This window comes from Saimiri boliviensis, chromosome 2 (assembly GCF_048565385.1).
Source record: "Saimiri boliviensis isolate mSaiBol1 chromosome 2, mSaiBol1.pri, whole genome shotgun sequence".
Lineage (NCBI taxonomy): Eukaryota > Metazoa > Chordata > Mammalia > Primates > Cebidae > Saimiri > Saimiri boliviensis.
In genome coordinates, this window is record NC_133450.1 from 160,477,940 (window position 1) to 160,493,940 (window position 16,001).

The 16,001-nt window shown below is 41.3% G+C and overlaps 1 protein-coding gene across 7 annotated transcripts in view; it reads left to right on the forward strand.

Moving 5' to 3' along the window:
- KDM4C (lysine demethylase 4C) overlaps positions 1-16,001 on the forward strand; it is a 398,790-nt gene that overhangs the window by 54,022 nt on the left and 328,767 nt on the right. For all 7 annotated transcript variants that reach the window (XR_012516575.1, XR_012516576.1, XM_010338768.2 and 4 more), the window contains exon 4: positions 493-607. Coding sequence is in view for 5 of the 7 variants with exons in the window: in XM_010338768.2 (XP_010337070.1) it covers positions 493-607 (115 nt within the window). In the remaining 2 variants the exon portion in view is untranslated. The remainder of the gene's footprint in view (positions 1-492; positions 608-16,001) is intronic.

Here is a 16,001-nt window from a genome sequence, read left to right on the forward strand (position 1 = left end):
ATATTCAGATAGCTATGTAAATCCATTTGTATCTTTACTTGTTAAATTTGACAACATGCAGTATTTTCATTTTGGTAGGATTTTAAGTTTAAGAAAGTAATGTAGGCCAGGTGCGGTGGCTCACGCCTGTAATCCCAGCACTTTGGGAGGCCAAGGCGGGTGGATCACGAGGTCAAGAGATTGAGACCATCCTGGTCAACATGGTCAAACTCTGTCTCTACTAAAAATACAAAACGTTAGCTGGGCATGGTCGCGCGTGCCTGTAATCCCAGCTACTGAGGAGGCTGAGGCAGGAGAATTGCCTGAACCCAGGAGGCAGAGGTTGCGATGAGCCGAGATCACGCCATTGCACTCCAGCCTGTGTAACAAGAGCGAAACTCCATCTCAAAAAAAAAAAAAAAAAAAAAAAAAAAAGTAATGTACATCAGTTTTGTGGGAAGAACCCTGAATCTGACTTACTGGTTTGTACTTTTTTTAATCTACCTTTTACAGATACTGTACTCCAAGATACTTGGATTATGAAGATTTGGAACGCAAGTACTGGAAGAACTTAACTTTTGTGGCCCCCATCTATGGTGCAGATATTAACGGGAGCATATATGATGAGGTACATTCATATTTACAACGAGTTTTGTAAATGATCACTGAATGTGACAGTTTTTTTTACCATTTAAGCAGGTTAGAAGTGGTCCTTTGTTGTGCTTTTGGGTGATCCATAATTTTTTAGAGGATGACAGGAAATACTCATCAGTAGGATTTCTGTTGCTGGTATTTTTCAAACTGAAGCTAGGTAATTTTACAAATACCTGAAATTGTTCAGAAGTAACATGATATGTGGCTATCTGGCTGATCTTTTCACTACATTACTTTTTAAATCAAAAATACATTGTAAAAATGTTCGGAAAACAGGAAATATGATCCACCATACTGACACCTTAAAGCAGAAGCAGTGTTTTAGATATATTTTTCTAGTACTTTCCTTCAATCATTTAAAAGCAGTTATATTTGAACAGGCTTATATTGTCCTTTTTTTCCACAAATTTTAATAATTTTCTTTTTTTAAAAAGAAGTCCATGTTGCCTGATGTGGTGGCACATTCCTGTAGTCCCAGCTACTTGGGAGGCTCAGGTGGGAGGACCGCTTGAGCCCAGGAGTTCTGGGCTGTAGTACGCTATGCCCGCACTAAGTTTGGCATCAATATGGTGACCTCCTGGGAGCGGGGGACCACCAGGTTACCTAAGGAGGGGTGAACCAGCCCAGGCTGGAAACAGAGCAGGTCAAAACTCCTGTGCTGATCAGTAGTGGGATCGTGCCTGTGAATAGCCACTGCACTTCAGCCTGGCAACATAGTGAGACTCTGTCTCTTAAAAAAAAAAAGTATATGTTGCTGGGTGTGGTGGCACGTACCTGTAATCCTAGCTCTTTGGGAGGCTGAGGCGGATGGATCACAAGGCCAGGAGTTTGAGACCAGCCTGGCCTATATGGGGAAACCCCTGTCTCTACTAAAAATACAAAAATTAACCGGGTGTGGTGGCATGCACCTGTAGTCCCAGCTACTCGGGAGGCTGAGGCAGAAGAATTGCCTGAACCTGGGAGGTGGAGGTTGCAGTGAGTCACGATTTCTCCACTACACTGCAGCCTGGGCAACAGAACAAGACTCTGTCTCAAAAAAAAAAAAAAAAAAAAAAGGCACATGTTGCTGGGTGTAGTGGCTCAGGCCTGTAATCCCAGCACTTTGGGAGGCTGAGGTGAGTGGGTCACCTGAGGTTAGCAGTTCGTACTTCCCTGGCCAACATGGTAAAACCCCATCTCTACTAAAAATAACAAAAATTAGCCAGGCATGGTGGCAAGTGCCTGTAATTCCAGCTAGCTGGGAGGCTGATGCAGGAGTATCGCTTCAGGAGGTGGAAGTTACAGTGAGCCAAGATCATGCCACTGCACTCTAGCCTGACTTACAGAGCGAGACTCCGTCTCAAAAAGAGTTCATGTTGTTATAGTCTTTCTAGCCATTTTTCTTTTTTTTTCCTTCGAGGAGTTTGGCTCTCGTTACCCAGGCTGGAGTGCAATGGCGCCATCTCGGCTCACCGCAACCTCCGCCTCCTGGGTTCAGGCAATTCTCCTGCCTCAGCCTCCTGAGTAGCTGGGATTACAGGCACGTGCCACCATGCCCAGCTAATTTTTTGTATTTTTAGTAGAGACGGGGTTTCACCATGTTGACCAGGATGGTCTCAATCTCTTGACCTCGTGATCCACCCACCTCGGCCTGCCAAAGTGCTGGGATTACAGGCTTGAGCCGCTGCACCCTGCGGCTATATAATTTTCTTACCAATTAAAGATGTATATTGAAGGATGTATGTTGAAATAACATGAGGGCTGGGATTTATTTTATTTATTTAATTTTGAAACTGAGTCTTGCTGTCGCCTAGGCTGGAGTACTGTGGCACAATCTTGGCTCACTGCAACCTCCATCTCCTGGGGTCAAGCTATTCTCTGTCTCAGCCTCTTGAGTAACTGGGATTACAGGTGCGCGCTACCATGCCCGGCTAAATTTTTTGTATTTTTGGTAGAGATGAGGTTTCACCATATTGGCCAGGCTGGTCTTGAACTCCTGACCTTGTGATCCACCCACGTCTGCCTCTCAAGTGCTGGGATTACAGGTGTGAGTCACTGTGCCCGGCCATGTTTTTCAGTTACTTAAGGAAATAAAGCAGGATGGATATAGATTAAAGAAGATGGGCCACACTCCCCCCACACCTCCCTCCCCCACTTTTTTTTTTTTTTTTTTTGAGACAGTTCTGCTCTCTCACCCAGGTTGGCATGCAATGGCATGATCATGGCTCACTGCAGCCTTGACCTCCTGGGCTCAGTCTTCCTGCATCAGCTTTCTATGTAGTTGGGACTACCTGGAAGCGCCACCATGCCTAGCTAATTAAAATTGTTTTTTCTATAGAGACAGGGACTTCTTTTTTTTTTTTTTTGAGACGGAGTTTCGCCCTTGTTACCCAGGCTGGAGTGCAATGGCACGATCTCGGCTCACCGCAACCTCCGCCTCCTGGGTTCAAGCAATTCTCCTTTCTCAGCCTCCTGAGTAGCTGGGATTACAGGCACGCGCCACCATGCCCAGCTACTTTTTTGTATTTTTAGTAGAGACGGGGTTTCACCATGTTGACCAGAATGGTCTCGATCTCTCGACCTCGTGATTCACCCGCCTCGGCCTCCCAAAGTGCTGGGATTACAGGCTTGAGCCACCGCGCCCGGCCCGAGACAGGGACTTCTTCTGTTGCCCAGGCTGATCTTGAACTCCTGGGAGCAAGCGATCCTCCCTCCTCAGCCTCCCAAAGTTTTGGGATTACAGATGTGAGCCACTGCATCCAGCCTAGCAAAATATTTATAATTGAAGCTAGATGACAGACTGATGTTTTAAATACGCATATGTTTGAAATATTAAAAATAAAAGTTAATAAAAGGAAAAATAGCCTTTCTTCATTCTGCATCTGAATTTTTATTAGTATAAGTAATCTCTTATGTTGAGAATGTATTGTTTATTAAAGTAGTATATGTACATGTAGAAAAATTGAAAAATACAGAAAAACATAAAGAAGAAAATAAGAAATTGCTCATAAGGTTACCAAACAGGAATAACCTTTTTATGATTTCCTTTTGTTCTTTCTGTTTTATGTGAGTGTGTGTATATATGCGTGCCTGTGTTTGTTCATGTTTATCACCAAAGAGTTAGGAAGGTTTTCTGCATTTGTTTTGTTTTTGAAGTATTTCTAATATTGCTTTCCAGAAGGATCATTTCAATTTCTTTTAGCATAAGCCACATCTAGACTACCAGTTTCAAATCATACCTTGTATTAAATGGTTGCTAGATGTTTTTTGTTTGTTTCAGTTTCAAGTGTATTCTTTGCTGATTTATTCTTTAGAGATAATAAATCTCTTATGAAGTGAAGGTAAGTTTAGCTCTTGTGGGCAGGTCATTAGATTTTGCCCATAGGCAAGACCAAGTTATGCACATGTGTGATAAAGATGAGGGCTCAGATGGGAGGCCAAGAGCAGCTTCTAGTGGTTAGAGCAATTGTCTGGGAAGGGTGTGGCAGCAAGTAGAACAGGTAGGAAATTGATGGTGAGGGATGTGGGCAGAGATGGGAGTGGGCGTATTGGAAACATTTGTGTGGGTCTGTTATCTTTAGGCTTCCTTGAAGAAAGTGGCATCTTGCCTTGTTAAACCAGCTTCTGTGCGATTTCCACTGGAATGGGTGAGGCTGCCTAAGTACTGTTGGCCTTTTCCACTTAACAGAACAGGGGCCCAGAGTGGGTCAGGTGCTTTTCAAAGAAAGTTGGGAGGCTAGTACAAGGGCCATGGCATTCTCTTATCCCCCCACACCAGTGTTAAAGAAGTCATTATGCATAATCAGTCTCATAGTTGTGGAAATATGTAAAACTAGGTCTTTGTCAACTACATATTGCCCCTGAGCTGATGAGCATATTTTGTACCTTCTCCATGGTTTCCTCCTGTGGGTGGTATCCTGGCAAACATTCAGGCTTCTGAGCGGAAGGTTGAGCTGATGGGTCATCGGATCCTGAACTGAAAGTTGCCTGAGTGCTTGAAAATAAAATAAAACTCAATCTAAGTTTTCTTTTTTTTAAGCCACCTCTTAAGATAATTAACCTTTTTGCTATTTTTGCATATATTATTTGTTCCTTATTTTTGGAACAAAAATATATATTTTGTTTCGTGTTTTTGCATATATCATTAAGAGTTAGAAATAGCATGTTTGGGATCATTTTCAGAACAATTGATATAAAAATGTCCTGAATTAGCTTTATGTATTTGATAGTGAACTAGGGTAAGCATTGACTGTAAAGATGAGGTTGATAGACTTTGGTTTGCAATGCTTATCAATTTACTGCTTGTGTTTGAAAGCCATTTACTCATTGGCATTGCTTCAAGGGAACATTGACTTTAGACTTCAGATTTGAGTAACTTTTGTTATTAAAATCCAATGAACAAAGTCCACTGGTTTGTAAGCATGCAGTTTAGAAACATCCTCATCAATTACAGGTTTTAGAGCTGGGAATCTATCATTTTGGTAGGACCTACCAGGCAGTATTTTATAGAATTTTTGCAGGCTCTGTGGAAACATTTAGCAGGTTCTGAGCTAGACTGACATTTTCAATGCTTTTGTAGCATAAAGAAAGACACGAGAGAAGTGTTGTAAACTGCTTCTGGTAAATAAAACCAATCACACTCAAGACATCTAAATTCAAACAAATGAAAAATAACTTGTATTTACCCCCCTTGAGGTAGACAAAGAATAACAAAAAGAGTGCATTAAAGGGTATGGATGAAGGGTGAGTGCAATAATAGTTTACTATCAGGAATGTTTGAATTCCTTGTAATGAATGTGCATTTAAAGAGCCCATGGATTGTTTTGCTAGTGACTGTCCTATCTTTACATTGTTTGATTCTTTAGTTCAGTATTTAAATGGTATCAAAATGATTTTCTTATGATTCATGGCATTATTTTGAAAGGAGTTACAGAGTTATCAAATTGCAGTTTACTTTTTTCTTGAATTTCTATTGATGGCTATTTCCTTTAATCTTAAAAGAATGGTGAGAAAATCGTAGCCTTTTTTTGGTGGGGGTGGTAGTTCTTGTACAGGGTGTGGGGAGATAAGAGAAATAATTGGTGCAGGGTGCAAAGATGGGTATGAATCCTGCTTCTCAAATGGTTCACAGACTTAGTAGGGTGAAGGGACAGTTGGTGCAGTGAGCTTGACTCTTTGCAGCCTGTGGGAGAGGTGCTACGAGGAGGCCTGCATTCAAGAAAGACTTTCTGGAGGGAGAGGACATATGAACTTGGCCTTGATGATTAAGTTCCAGTGAAAGGAGAGAGAGTGAAAGGTGAGACAGGAGCTAGGTAAATTGAAGGATGAGACCACACCTAATAGTCTCAGTATTTTTCCTGAAGTTGCAGGTTGTTTGCTGAGCAGGAGCATAGGAGGGTGAGGCAAAACTGGAAGAGCAGCTGTGGGATATGGGAGAGAGGCTTGAGACAGGGCATCATTTTTTATGACTGCATAGTATTCCATGGTGTATATGTGCCACGTTATCCTTGCCCAGCCTATCATCAGTGGGCATTTGGGTTGGTTCCAGGTCTTTGCTATTGTAAACAGTGCCGAAGTGAACATTTGTGTGCATGCATCTTTTTTTTTCTTTTTTTTATTTCTGTTTTATTTTTATTTTTTTCTTTTGCGTGTGTCTTTATAATAGAACAATTTATAATCCTTTGGATATATACCCAGTAGTGGGATTGCTGGGATCTGCTTTGTTGCTTAGGATGGTGGTGTGATCTTGGCTCACTGTAACCTCCACCCCCGGGATTCAAGCAGTTCTCCTGCTTCAGCCTCCTGAGTGTCTGGGATTATAGGTGCATACTAGCACACTGGGCTAATTTTTGTATTTTTAGCAGAGACAGGATTTTGCCATGTTGGCAAGGCTGATCTTGAACTCCTGGGCTCAAGTGATCTGCTTGCCTCTGCCACTCAAAGTGCTGGGATTACAGGTGTGAGCCCCTGCACCTGGCTGGCCCCTCTTTTATTTTGCTGCTGCTTTCGGAGCTTGATTTCCTTAGGTTATACTAACAAATCTGAACACTTAGGTTATACTAGAAAATGTGAACACTTGGGGCAGTAACCTATGGCAGCAGTAATACAACTTAAGCAACTTAGTATTTTTAAAACCAAAATACCAAGACTGTCAAAGGCATGGAGTGAATCCAGCCTTTGGGTATATGATGAAGAGTAGGGTTATGCTGTCAAGTTCTGCCTTTTGCTGGTTTTTGTAATAAAGCATTATTGGGGCACAGTCTTATTTTTTCATTTATGTATTGTGTATTTTTGCATTACAGTGGCAGAGGTGAGTTAGTTGTGACAGATTATATGACCATCAAAGCTTAAAATGTTTACTATTTCTTTGCAGAAAATATTTGTCAGCTTCTTATATAGAGCTCAATTATTTGTTCTTGGGGGAAGGACCTGCAAATCCTTTCTGAGATAGATGGGATATAAATAAAATTTGAATGTTCTCATTACAATCATTACGATTGTAATGATTATTGTGAACCTCAAAGAACTTTCACTTAAGGAGGTTATATCTATTCTTTTTTATTGTATTTGGAATTAAAAGAGAATATTTAAACAATATTTAATTCATTAAAACAACCCATTACATATCAACATACATTATTTTTTTATTTTTACTTTTGAGACAGAGTTTCGCTCTTGTTACCCAGGCTGGAGTGCAATGGCACAATCTCGGCTCACCGCATCCTCCGCCTCCTGGGTTCAGGCAGTTCTCCTGCCTCAGCCTCCTGAGTTGCTGGGATTACACGCACGTGCCACCATGCCCAACTAATTTTTTGTATTTTTAGTAGAGATGGGGTTTCACCATGTTAACCAGGATGGTCTCGATTTCTTGACCTGTGATCCACCTGCCTCAGCCTCCCGAAGTGCTGGGATTACAGGCTTGAGCCACCGCACCCGGCCCTTCAACATACATTATTTTATAAAAGGTGACTATAGGGTGGAGAGGAGGGGACAGAAAACAGAAAAGGTGACTGTATTTCCCCAATTAAAAAATTAGTAAGAAGAGTCACATTATTTTACAGGGTTCAAAACTCTTTATGTCTAAGTTAATAGAAGATTGTGACTGGGCATGGTGGCTCAAGTCTGTAATCCCAGCACTTTGGGATGCTGAGGCGGGTGGATCACCTGAGGTCAGGAGATTGCCACCAGCCTGGCCAACATGGAGAAACACTGTCTCTACTGAAAATACAAAAAAAAAAAAAAAAAAAGGCATGGTGGTGTTGCCTATATCCCAGCTACTCAGGAGGCTGAGGCAGGAGAATCACTCAAACCTAAGGGGCGGAGGTTGCAATGAGCCAAGATCATGTCCTTGCACCACTCTAGCCTGGGAGACAAGAGTAAAATTTGGTCTCAAAAAAAAAAAAAAAAAAAAAAAGATTGCTGGATTTTTATATCCGCTTCTACATTTCATCTGTTATAAAGTCGTATAGCTTCTGGAAAACTCTGTACTCAGGGTGAGAGTGAAAAAGGCAAATACTAATGTTATGGTATAGTTTTGAAAATAGTTATGATGTCACAGACCCTCTGACAGGGTCTGGGTTTCTCCCAGTGGTCCTCAGAAAATACCTTGACAACTGCTTCTGTAAGATACTTAGCAGAAGATGACTTCTCTGAAGTTACCTATTGCATGTAGATGATGCAGAGATCTTAGGGCAAGGTAACTGTGTTCTATACTTATTTATTGGCCTTGAGATAATTGCATTCCTGATATGTTTCTCAAAGAACGAATCACCTTCAGAGACAGTAGTTCTTGAACTGGAAGCCATGGAGCACATTGTGTCATGTATTTTGTCTTACAAATCAGGCAAAATTTTACAAGTGGACAACATACTTAACCTGTGAACTCATGTCTCTGCATCTCAAAATACAGAAAATATTTTAAAGAAATTGTACCTCCGGCCGTGTGTGGTGGCTCAAACCTGTAATCCAAGCACTTTGGAGGCCAAGGCGGGCGGATCACCTGAGGTCGGTTGTTCAAGACCGGCCTGACCAACATGGTGAAACCTCGTCTTTATAAAAAAAAAAGAAAGAAAGAAAGAAAGAAATTGTACCTCCAATATTTTTCTTTAATATTAATTTGCTAGCCGATTGCTTTTGTTATCCTCAGGTATTTATTTATAGAAAAGTGATATAAAATTTAAAACAGTTTGAAAAATATTGTGGCAATTTTTTCCCCCACTTTTAAGACAAAGTCTCACTCCATTGCCCAGCCTGGAGTACAGTGTCACAATCACAGCTCACTGCAGCCTCGACCTCCTGGGCTCAGGTGATCCTTCCACTTCTGCCTTCTGAGTAGCTGGGACTACATGTGTGCGCCACCATGTCTGGCTAATTTTTTGTATTTTTTATAGAGCCGGGATTTCACTCTATTGCCCAGGCTGATCTCAAACTCCAGGCTTCAAGTGATCTTTCTGTCAATGCCTCTCAAAGTTCTGGGATGATAGGTATGAGCCACTGTGCCTGCCCTTGTGGAGCCTCTTAAGACAGAACATATAATTGTCTGATAAATTCCTCCTTGGGCTGGGGAGAAGATTTTTTTTTTTTTTTTTTTTGGGCTATGCTTTTACTAGGTGGATGAGTGGTTGGTGTCCTCCTCTTTCCATTTAAAATTTTTAGTTTCTTCATAATCTATAAGTATAAATTATACAACTTGAAGGCAAAAGTTACCTTTTTGTTAATATGAACATTACATATGAAAAAAATGGAAAAGCATTACATAGGAGAGAAAATGAAAATTACTCATAATCCTGGCATTCAGAGAAAACAACCATCAAAAATGTTTTATATATTTCCTTCCATTGTTTTTTCTCAACAAATGGTCCATAATTGTATGTAGAAAAATTTTTTTGCAGTATAATGAACATAGTTATATCCCCCTTCCATTTGACCCATTATGAATGCTTTCTGACGATGATAGATGTTCTTCAACAAGATGATTGAAAATCTGTCTTATTTGGCTGGGTGCAGTGGCTCATGCCTGTGATCCCAGTACATTGAGAGTCGGAGGTGGGTAGATCACCTGAGGTCAGGAATTTGAGACCAGCCTGGCCAACATGATGAAATTCTGTCTTTACTAAAATACAATAATTTAGCTGGGTGTGGTGGCAGACACCTGTAGTCCCAGCTACTGGGAAGGCTGAAGCAGAAGAACCACTTGAATATGGGAGGCAGAGGGTGCAGTGTGCTGAGATCAGGCCACTGCATCCAGCCTGGGCAACAGAGTGAAACTCCCAACTCAAAAGAAAAAAAGGCTGGTGCAGTGGTTTAGGCCTGTAATCTCAGCACTTTGTGAGGCCAAGGTGGGCAGATCACGAGGTCAGGAGATTGAGACCATCCTGGCCAACATGGTGAAACCTTGTCTGTACTAAAAATATAAAAATTAGCTGGGCATGGTGGCTCCTGTCTAATCCCAGCTACTTGGGAGGCTGAGGGAGGAGAATGGTTTGAACCACGGAGTCGGAGCTGAGATTGCTCCACTGTATTCCAGCCTGGCGACCGAGCAAGGTTCCATCTCAAAAAAAAAAAAAAAAAAAAAAAAGGAAAAAAAAATGAAAATGTATGTGTATTGTTTTTATTGGCAGGATGGTTTTCACAGGTAGAGAAAAGCCGATAAATCTAACGTGAAGGACGTGGGTGAGCAGAGCAGGGAGAATACGACAGCTCCTGGTCTTGTGTTGATCAGTGTGGGGCAGGGCACAGTCCTCAGTGGGTGACCAGGTCACTGCTAACTTGAGAGAGTGGCAGCTTTCATAGACACCGACTGCCCCATTTTCTGCCTTCTGCAGCTTCTTGAGATAGAAGGCTTTATTAAACAGCACAGAATATTTGATATGTCTTTGTGTATGATGAATGTCTGGCATCCCTAGCTGTGACTTACAGGAAAGCTCTGTCTTTTCACCCGTCATCATCAACAAGGGGAAGAAATTGAATTAACTGCTCTCTGGTTTCTTTTAGCTCAGAAATGTTTAGTTTATGATAAGCAACATTTCTTAAAGAAGGTGAACTAAATTCAGTGATAGTGACTTTTTGTCAGTTGCAGATTTATTTTGTATTAGAATTACATTAAAGCAAGAGCTCCTTTATAGAAACCTGTTGGTGAGGCATGGGAATCTTGACATCAAGATGTTAGACATAGCGGCATTTAACCTAAACTTTTCTTTTTCTATTCCCTCAATGGGGTACCTTCAGTACCTTCGTCCACCAGATGGTGCTGTTCGACAGCAAGTGTATTTGAGGCTGTGGTTTTCCAAATGAGGTAAAACAGTTTAAACTGTTTGAGTCACCAGGAGAGTTCCTTTCCATTTTGTATTTTTATCATGTCAGGATATCATTTACTTTGAAATAACAAATCTTTTAAAGCCAGAACACTAACTGCCTAAATTTCACATCCGAGGCAAACATGTCATCCTAGACAGGTTTTGATGCAGAGAGAGAGAGAGCTATTGGCTTGTAGGATTGTGACTGTCAGATTTTAGTTCTGTGAAATAAGGCTTCTAGGTAATCACAACTCATTATCTGCTAGCATGTTATGGATGCTCTTTAGTGAAGCAAATCCGCTTGTGTGACCCTAAAAGTTGCTGTCCAGACAGGGAGGTGATGGAAGTACAGCTTTATTGGTTACATTGTATCCAGAATGTTTCCATTAGTTGTGGAAGCTGCATTTTCAGAGGGGTGTTGCCAGAGCAGCACAGCTGGGATGTGCAGGAATAATTCTTGGAAGAGCAGTTAAAGCCCATGTGGTTGTTGCTCTTGAGAATGGTGCAAGTAAGAAGGTTAGGTGGCGTCACTGTGGGAAAATTCAGTCTGTCTCTGGAATAAGTTTCTAAGGAATACATCTGCCCCAGAGCAGATTGGGCTGCCACTTGATGTAAGGAGACACTGATATTGGAATGTTTATATAGAGACCGTCCGATCTTCTGTCAGTTTAAAAATTTGGGTTGGATAGGATGTGAGTAGAATTGGTCATTTCTGTTTTCACTCTTCTCTTTAACTCCAAACTGTTAAACTTCACAGTTGAAATATACTTAAATGTTTAATAAAGTAGTAAATTGATAAATCAATAAATATGTGTGGAGGACCACCTTGAGTGATCATTGGGTTGTGAGATGTGTCAGCAATGGTGGGTGTTGGCTAGTGCAGCGAGCTTGCTGGTTAGCTGGATAGTCATGAATGGTTTTTCTGAGGGATAAACACTGTACGAGTGGGCAGCCCAGTGGATGGCATGAAAACTAGGCACAGTATGAATGTGAAGATGTGAAGGTTACTGGGCACTGACACAATCCACAAGATTGTAGTGAGAATATAGGGCATTATGGACATTAGGCATGATGAGCAAGGTGAGGGACAAGGATGCTGAGCCTGTTCTGTGAGTTCTGGATGATTGGCATGCCTAGAGGGGCAGATTTCTGTGGGAAAGTGTTAGGGACACAGCATTGAGAATTCAGTGAGAATTACTAAAGGAGAAAGAACTGGAAACTCAGCAGTGAGAATTTTAGTGTTGAATTTGGCTGGTAAACATAAAATCATTGACAGTTTCAGCTGAAAGGAAGTTTGGAGATCATCTCGTGTAGTAGTCAATACATTTATAGATGAGGAAGCTCAGACTGAATGTTAGAGTTTATCCTAGATGACTCCTACTTAGTGGAAGAGCTGGGAGACACCCTTTTGCTATTCTTTCTCTACTCTTTCTTTCTTTCTTTTCTTTTCTTTCTTTTTTTTTTTTTTTTTTTGAAATGGAGCTTCACTCTTGTTGCCCAGTCTGGAGTGCAATGGCGCGATCTCGGCTCACCACAACCTTTGCCTCCCAGGTTCAAGGTATTCTCCTGCCTCAGCCTCCTGAATAGCTGGGATTACAGACATGCCCCACCACACCCAGCTAATTTTGTATTTTTAGTAGAAACAGGGTTTCTCCATGTTGGTCAGGCTGGTCTTGAACTAGTGACCTCAGATGATCCGCCCACTTTGGCTTCCCAAAGTGCCGGGATTACAGGCGTGAGGCACTGTGCCTGGTCCTCTTTTAGATAGTTAGTTACAAGAAAGGATGGTTAGAGCTTGAACACTGTGTATACTCCAGAGCTCTTCTTGTCTTGGGTTGGTGTCTGTTGAGGCCTCCGCTGGTCAGAAGGGCATTTCCCCTGCAACCCAGCCTTGCCTACAGGTTTACAGAAGGGCTTTGATAAGGTGTATTTAGCGGAAGCCCAGTTCCTGCTTTGGGCCTGCTATTTCCCATTTCACAAAAAGGCATGTGAAAATAATCTAGGTTTCATCTTTATTATAATTTTGTAAGATATAAAAGCCTGTGTTTTTTTTCCTAGGGGGAATTTATAAATAGAGTAGAAAGATTCAAGTAACTCTTGTCAAAAAGGAACCATTCATCTACAACTTCTCCTATAATCTGTTTTACGAATGATCAAAAATATGGGGCAATGTTTCTGTAACAAACTTTTTTTATAGTGTTTTTCTTATTACAGCAAAAAAATGTAAAATAATTTGTATGTCACAAAGGAGAAATAGGGATACAAATTGTTGTTTTTTTTTTTGAGATGGAGTTTCGCTCTTGTTACCCAGGCTGGAGTGCAATGGCGCGATCTCGGCTCACCGCAACCTCCGCCTCCTGGGTTCAGGCAATTCTCCTGCCTCAGCCTCCTGAGTATCTGGGATTACAGGCATGCGCCACCCTGCCCAGCTAATTTTTTGTATTTTTAGTAGAGACGGGGTTTCACCATGTTGACCAGGTTGGTCTCGATCTCTCGACATCGTGATCCACCCGCCTCAGCCTCCCAAAGTGCTGGGATTACAGGCTTGAGCCACCGCGCCCGGCCCTAAGGGATACAAATTGTTAAAGCCATGAAGTAATATATACAATAAAATAAATGTTAAGAAAATGTTTGTAATACAATGGTATGTGAGGACACCAGGATAACCATGTATAGATATATCTCCAAGATCTTGGAATGCCCACTCTGGATTTCCAGTATTGTATACAGTCTCCCTCATAAATCATCCACTTGCCCAAAGTTACGGAGCAGCATGTCTGGCTGAGATGAGGGAGGTCGTGGAGCCACCTCCCACACACCAGCATCCTAGTATGGTTTCCTCAAAATAAGTCACCAGCTGTCAGTGGGCTTTTGGGTGTCACTGGTGCAGAGTTAAGCGAGTCATGAATGCCAGGGATCTGATTGTAAACCTATGCTAATAACAAGTTTTTAAGAGAAACATGTCACTAAAATGATAAAATGGTTTTCTCTTCTTTGCAGATTTATACGTTTTGTATTTTTTTTTTTTTTTTTTTTTTTTGAGACAAAGTTTCACTCTTGTTACCCAGGCTGGAGTGCAATGGCGTGATCTTGGCTCACCGCAACCTCCGCCTCCTGGGTTCAAGCAATTCTCCTGCCTCAGCCTCCTGAGTAACTGGGATTACAGGCACGCGCCATCATGCCCAGCTAATTTTTTGTATTTTTAGTAGAGAGGGGGTTTCACCATGTTGACCAGGATGGTCTCGATCCCTCGACCTCGTGATCCACCCGCCTCGGCCTCCCAAAGTGCTGGGATTACAGGTTTGAGCCACCGCGCCCGGCCACGTTTGGTATTTTAAAGTGTACTTTCCAAATGTCCTGTAATGAGAAGGTATAGTTTAATATTCAGGAAAATTATAGTCCGTTTTCCTTTTCCATCGAAGGCGTAATGTACCTATGTGTATGATTCAGAATTTTACACTGTGAAGACTGAAGAATGAAAAATGGGGCCACTGGAAATACCTTAGGCTGTTTTTCTTTATGAAGAATTAAAAGGGAAACTCAGCAGCACCAGCCCTCTGCTTTGTGTTATGAAAGTATGTTAAATCTGACATTGCTTTAAGACATAGCAGCTGTAGAGAAAATGAAGCAAGGTGGAAAAAAGGAGACAACCGGGAGAAACTGAAGGAAAAATCACAGAGTGGGCTAGAGGAATTGGGAATAACAGCTATATCCTTTATTTTAACTGGGATTTTCCAGGTATTAGTGGTAAAGAAAAGGCTCAAGTACAGTATGTACTTTGCTAACATTCAAGAATTAAGTGGTATTCACTTTTCATTATGTTGGATCACATTAGTGTCACAGAGTCTGTTAAACGTTTTTTTCTTGCTTCAATCAACTAGTCAGTGGGGGAAGTAGGGATCTGTGGATTTGTTTACTAAGGAAGAAATTTATCAAGTCAGACATTATTCTGCCGCTGGTAATAAAGACCTCAGAATCAGTGGCTGAAAAGAAATGGGCATTTAGTTTTCTTTCATGTAAAAATTTGAGGTAAGTAGCTTAGGGCCAATGTGTTAGTTCCATGATGTCATTATAGAGCAGTACTCCTCCCAATTCTTCTTTCTTTATGATGAGATGTTTACCCTCATGTTCTCCTTGTAGATGGTTGAGACTAATAATCATGTTTGAATGTCTTCATTCAGAGTTCTCTTTGGAAGCCCTACTCAGTGATGTCTGCTCACCTTTCATTGGCCAGAACCCTGTACTGTGACCATCCTTAGCTGAAAGAGGAGCTGGAAATGGAATTTTCAATCAGCTACATTGCTCTTTCAATTAAATGAGTTCCATTAGTAAGGAAGGTGAAGTTAGATCCTGAGTGCTTAGGCAGTCTCTGCCATAAAATTTTATTGTAAGATGCGATGACTTTGAAATGCTGTGTTATACTGTATTATATACAGTTTAAAGGGTTGAATTTGTCAAGGGGCATAATAGTCTAGAAAATATGAATAAAGTAGTATAAATTATTCTCTCTTTTTTTTTTTTCTTGAGACAAGTGTTTTGCTTTTGTTGCCCAGGCTAGAGAGCAGTGGCATGATCCTGGCTTACTGTAACCTCTGCCTCCTGGGTTCAAGAGATTCTGCTGCCTCAGCCTCCGTAGTAGGTGGGATTATGGGAACCTACCATCATGCCCAGCTAATTTTTGTATTTTTTTAGTAGAGGAGGTTTCACCATGTTGGCCAGGCTGGTCTTGAACTCCTGACCTTAGGTGATCTGCTCGCCTTGGCCTCCCAAAATGCTGGGATTACAGGTGTAAGCCATTGCATCTGGTTGTAAAGTAGTATAGATTATTGTGTTTTAAATTTTTGATATGTAGAAACACTTTGACAGGCTCTGAGCATGGGATGTAACTGTTTTAGTAAATGTTGAGATAATTGGCCTCCTTTAAAGGGGCGCTTTATATGGTTTGGGTCCCCTTTAGGATTTTTACAAGAGCCACATGTAGATATGTAAAATAAAATTATTATTTCTATTTAGTCTTTCCATGTTATTTTAAGAAAATAGAATGCATATCTATGAGTATATCCTGCATTTCCTCTATGCCGGTATTATTTTTTT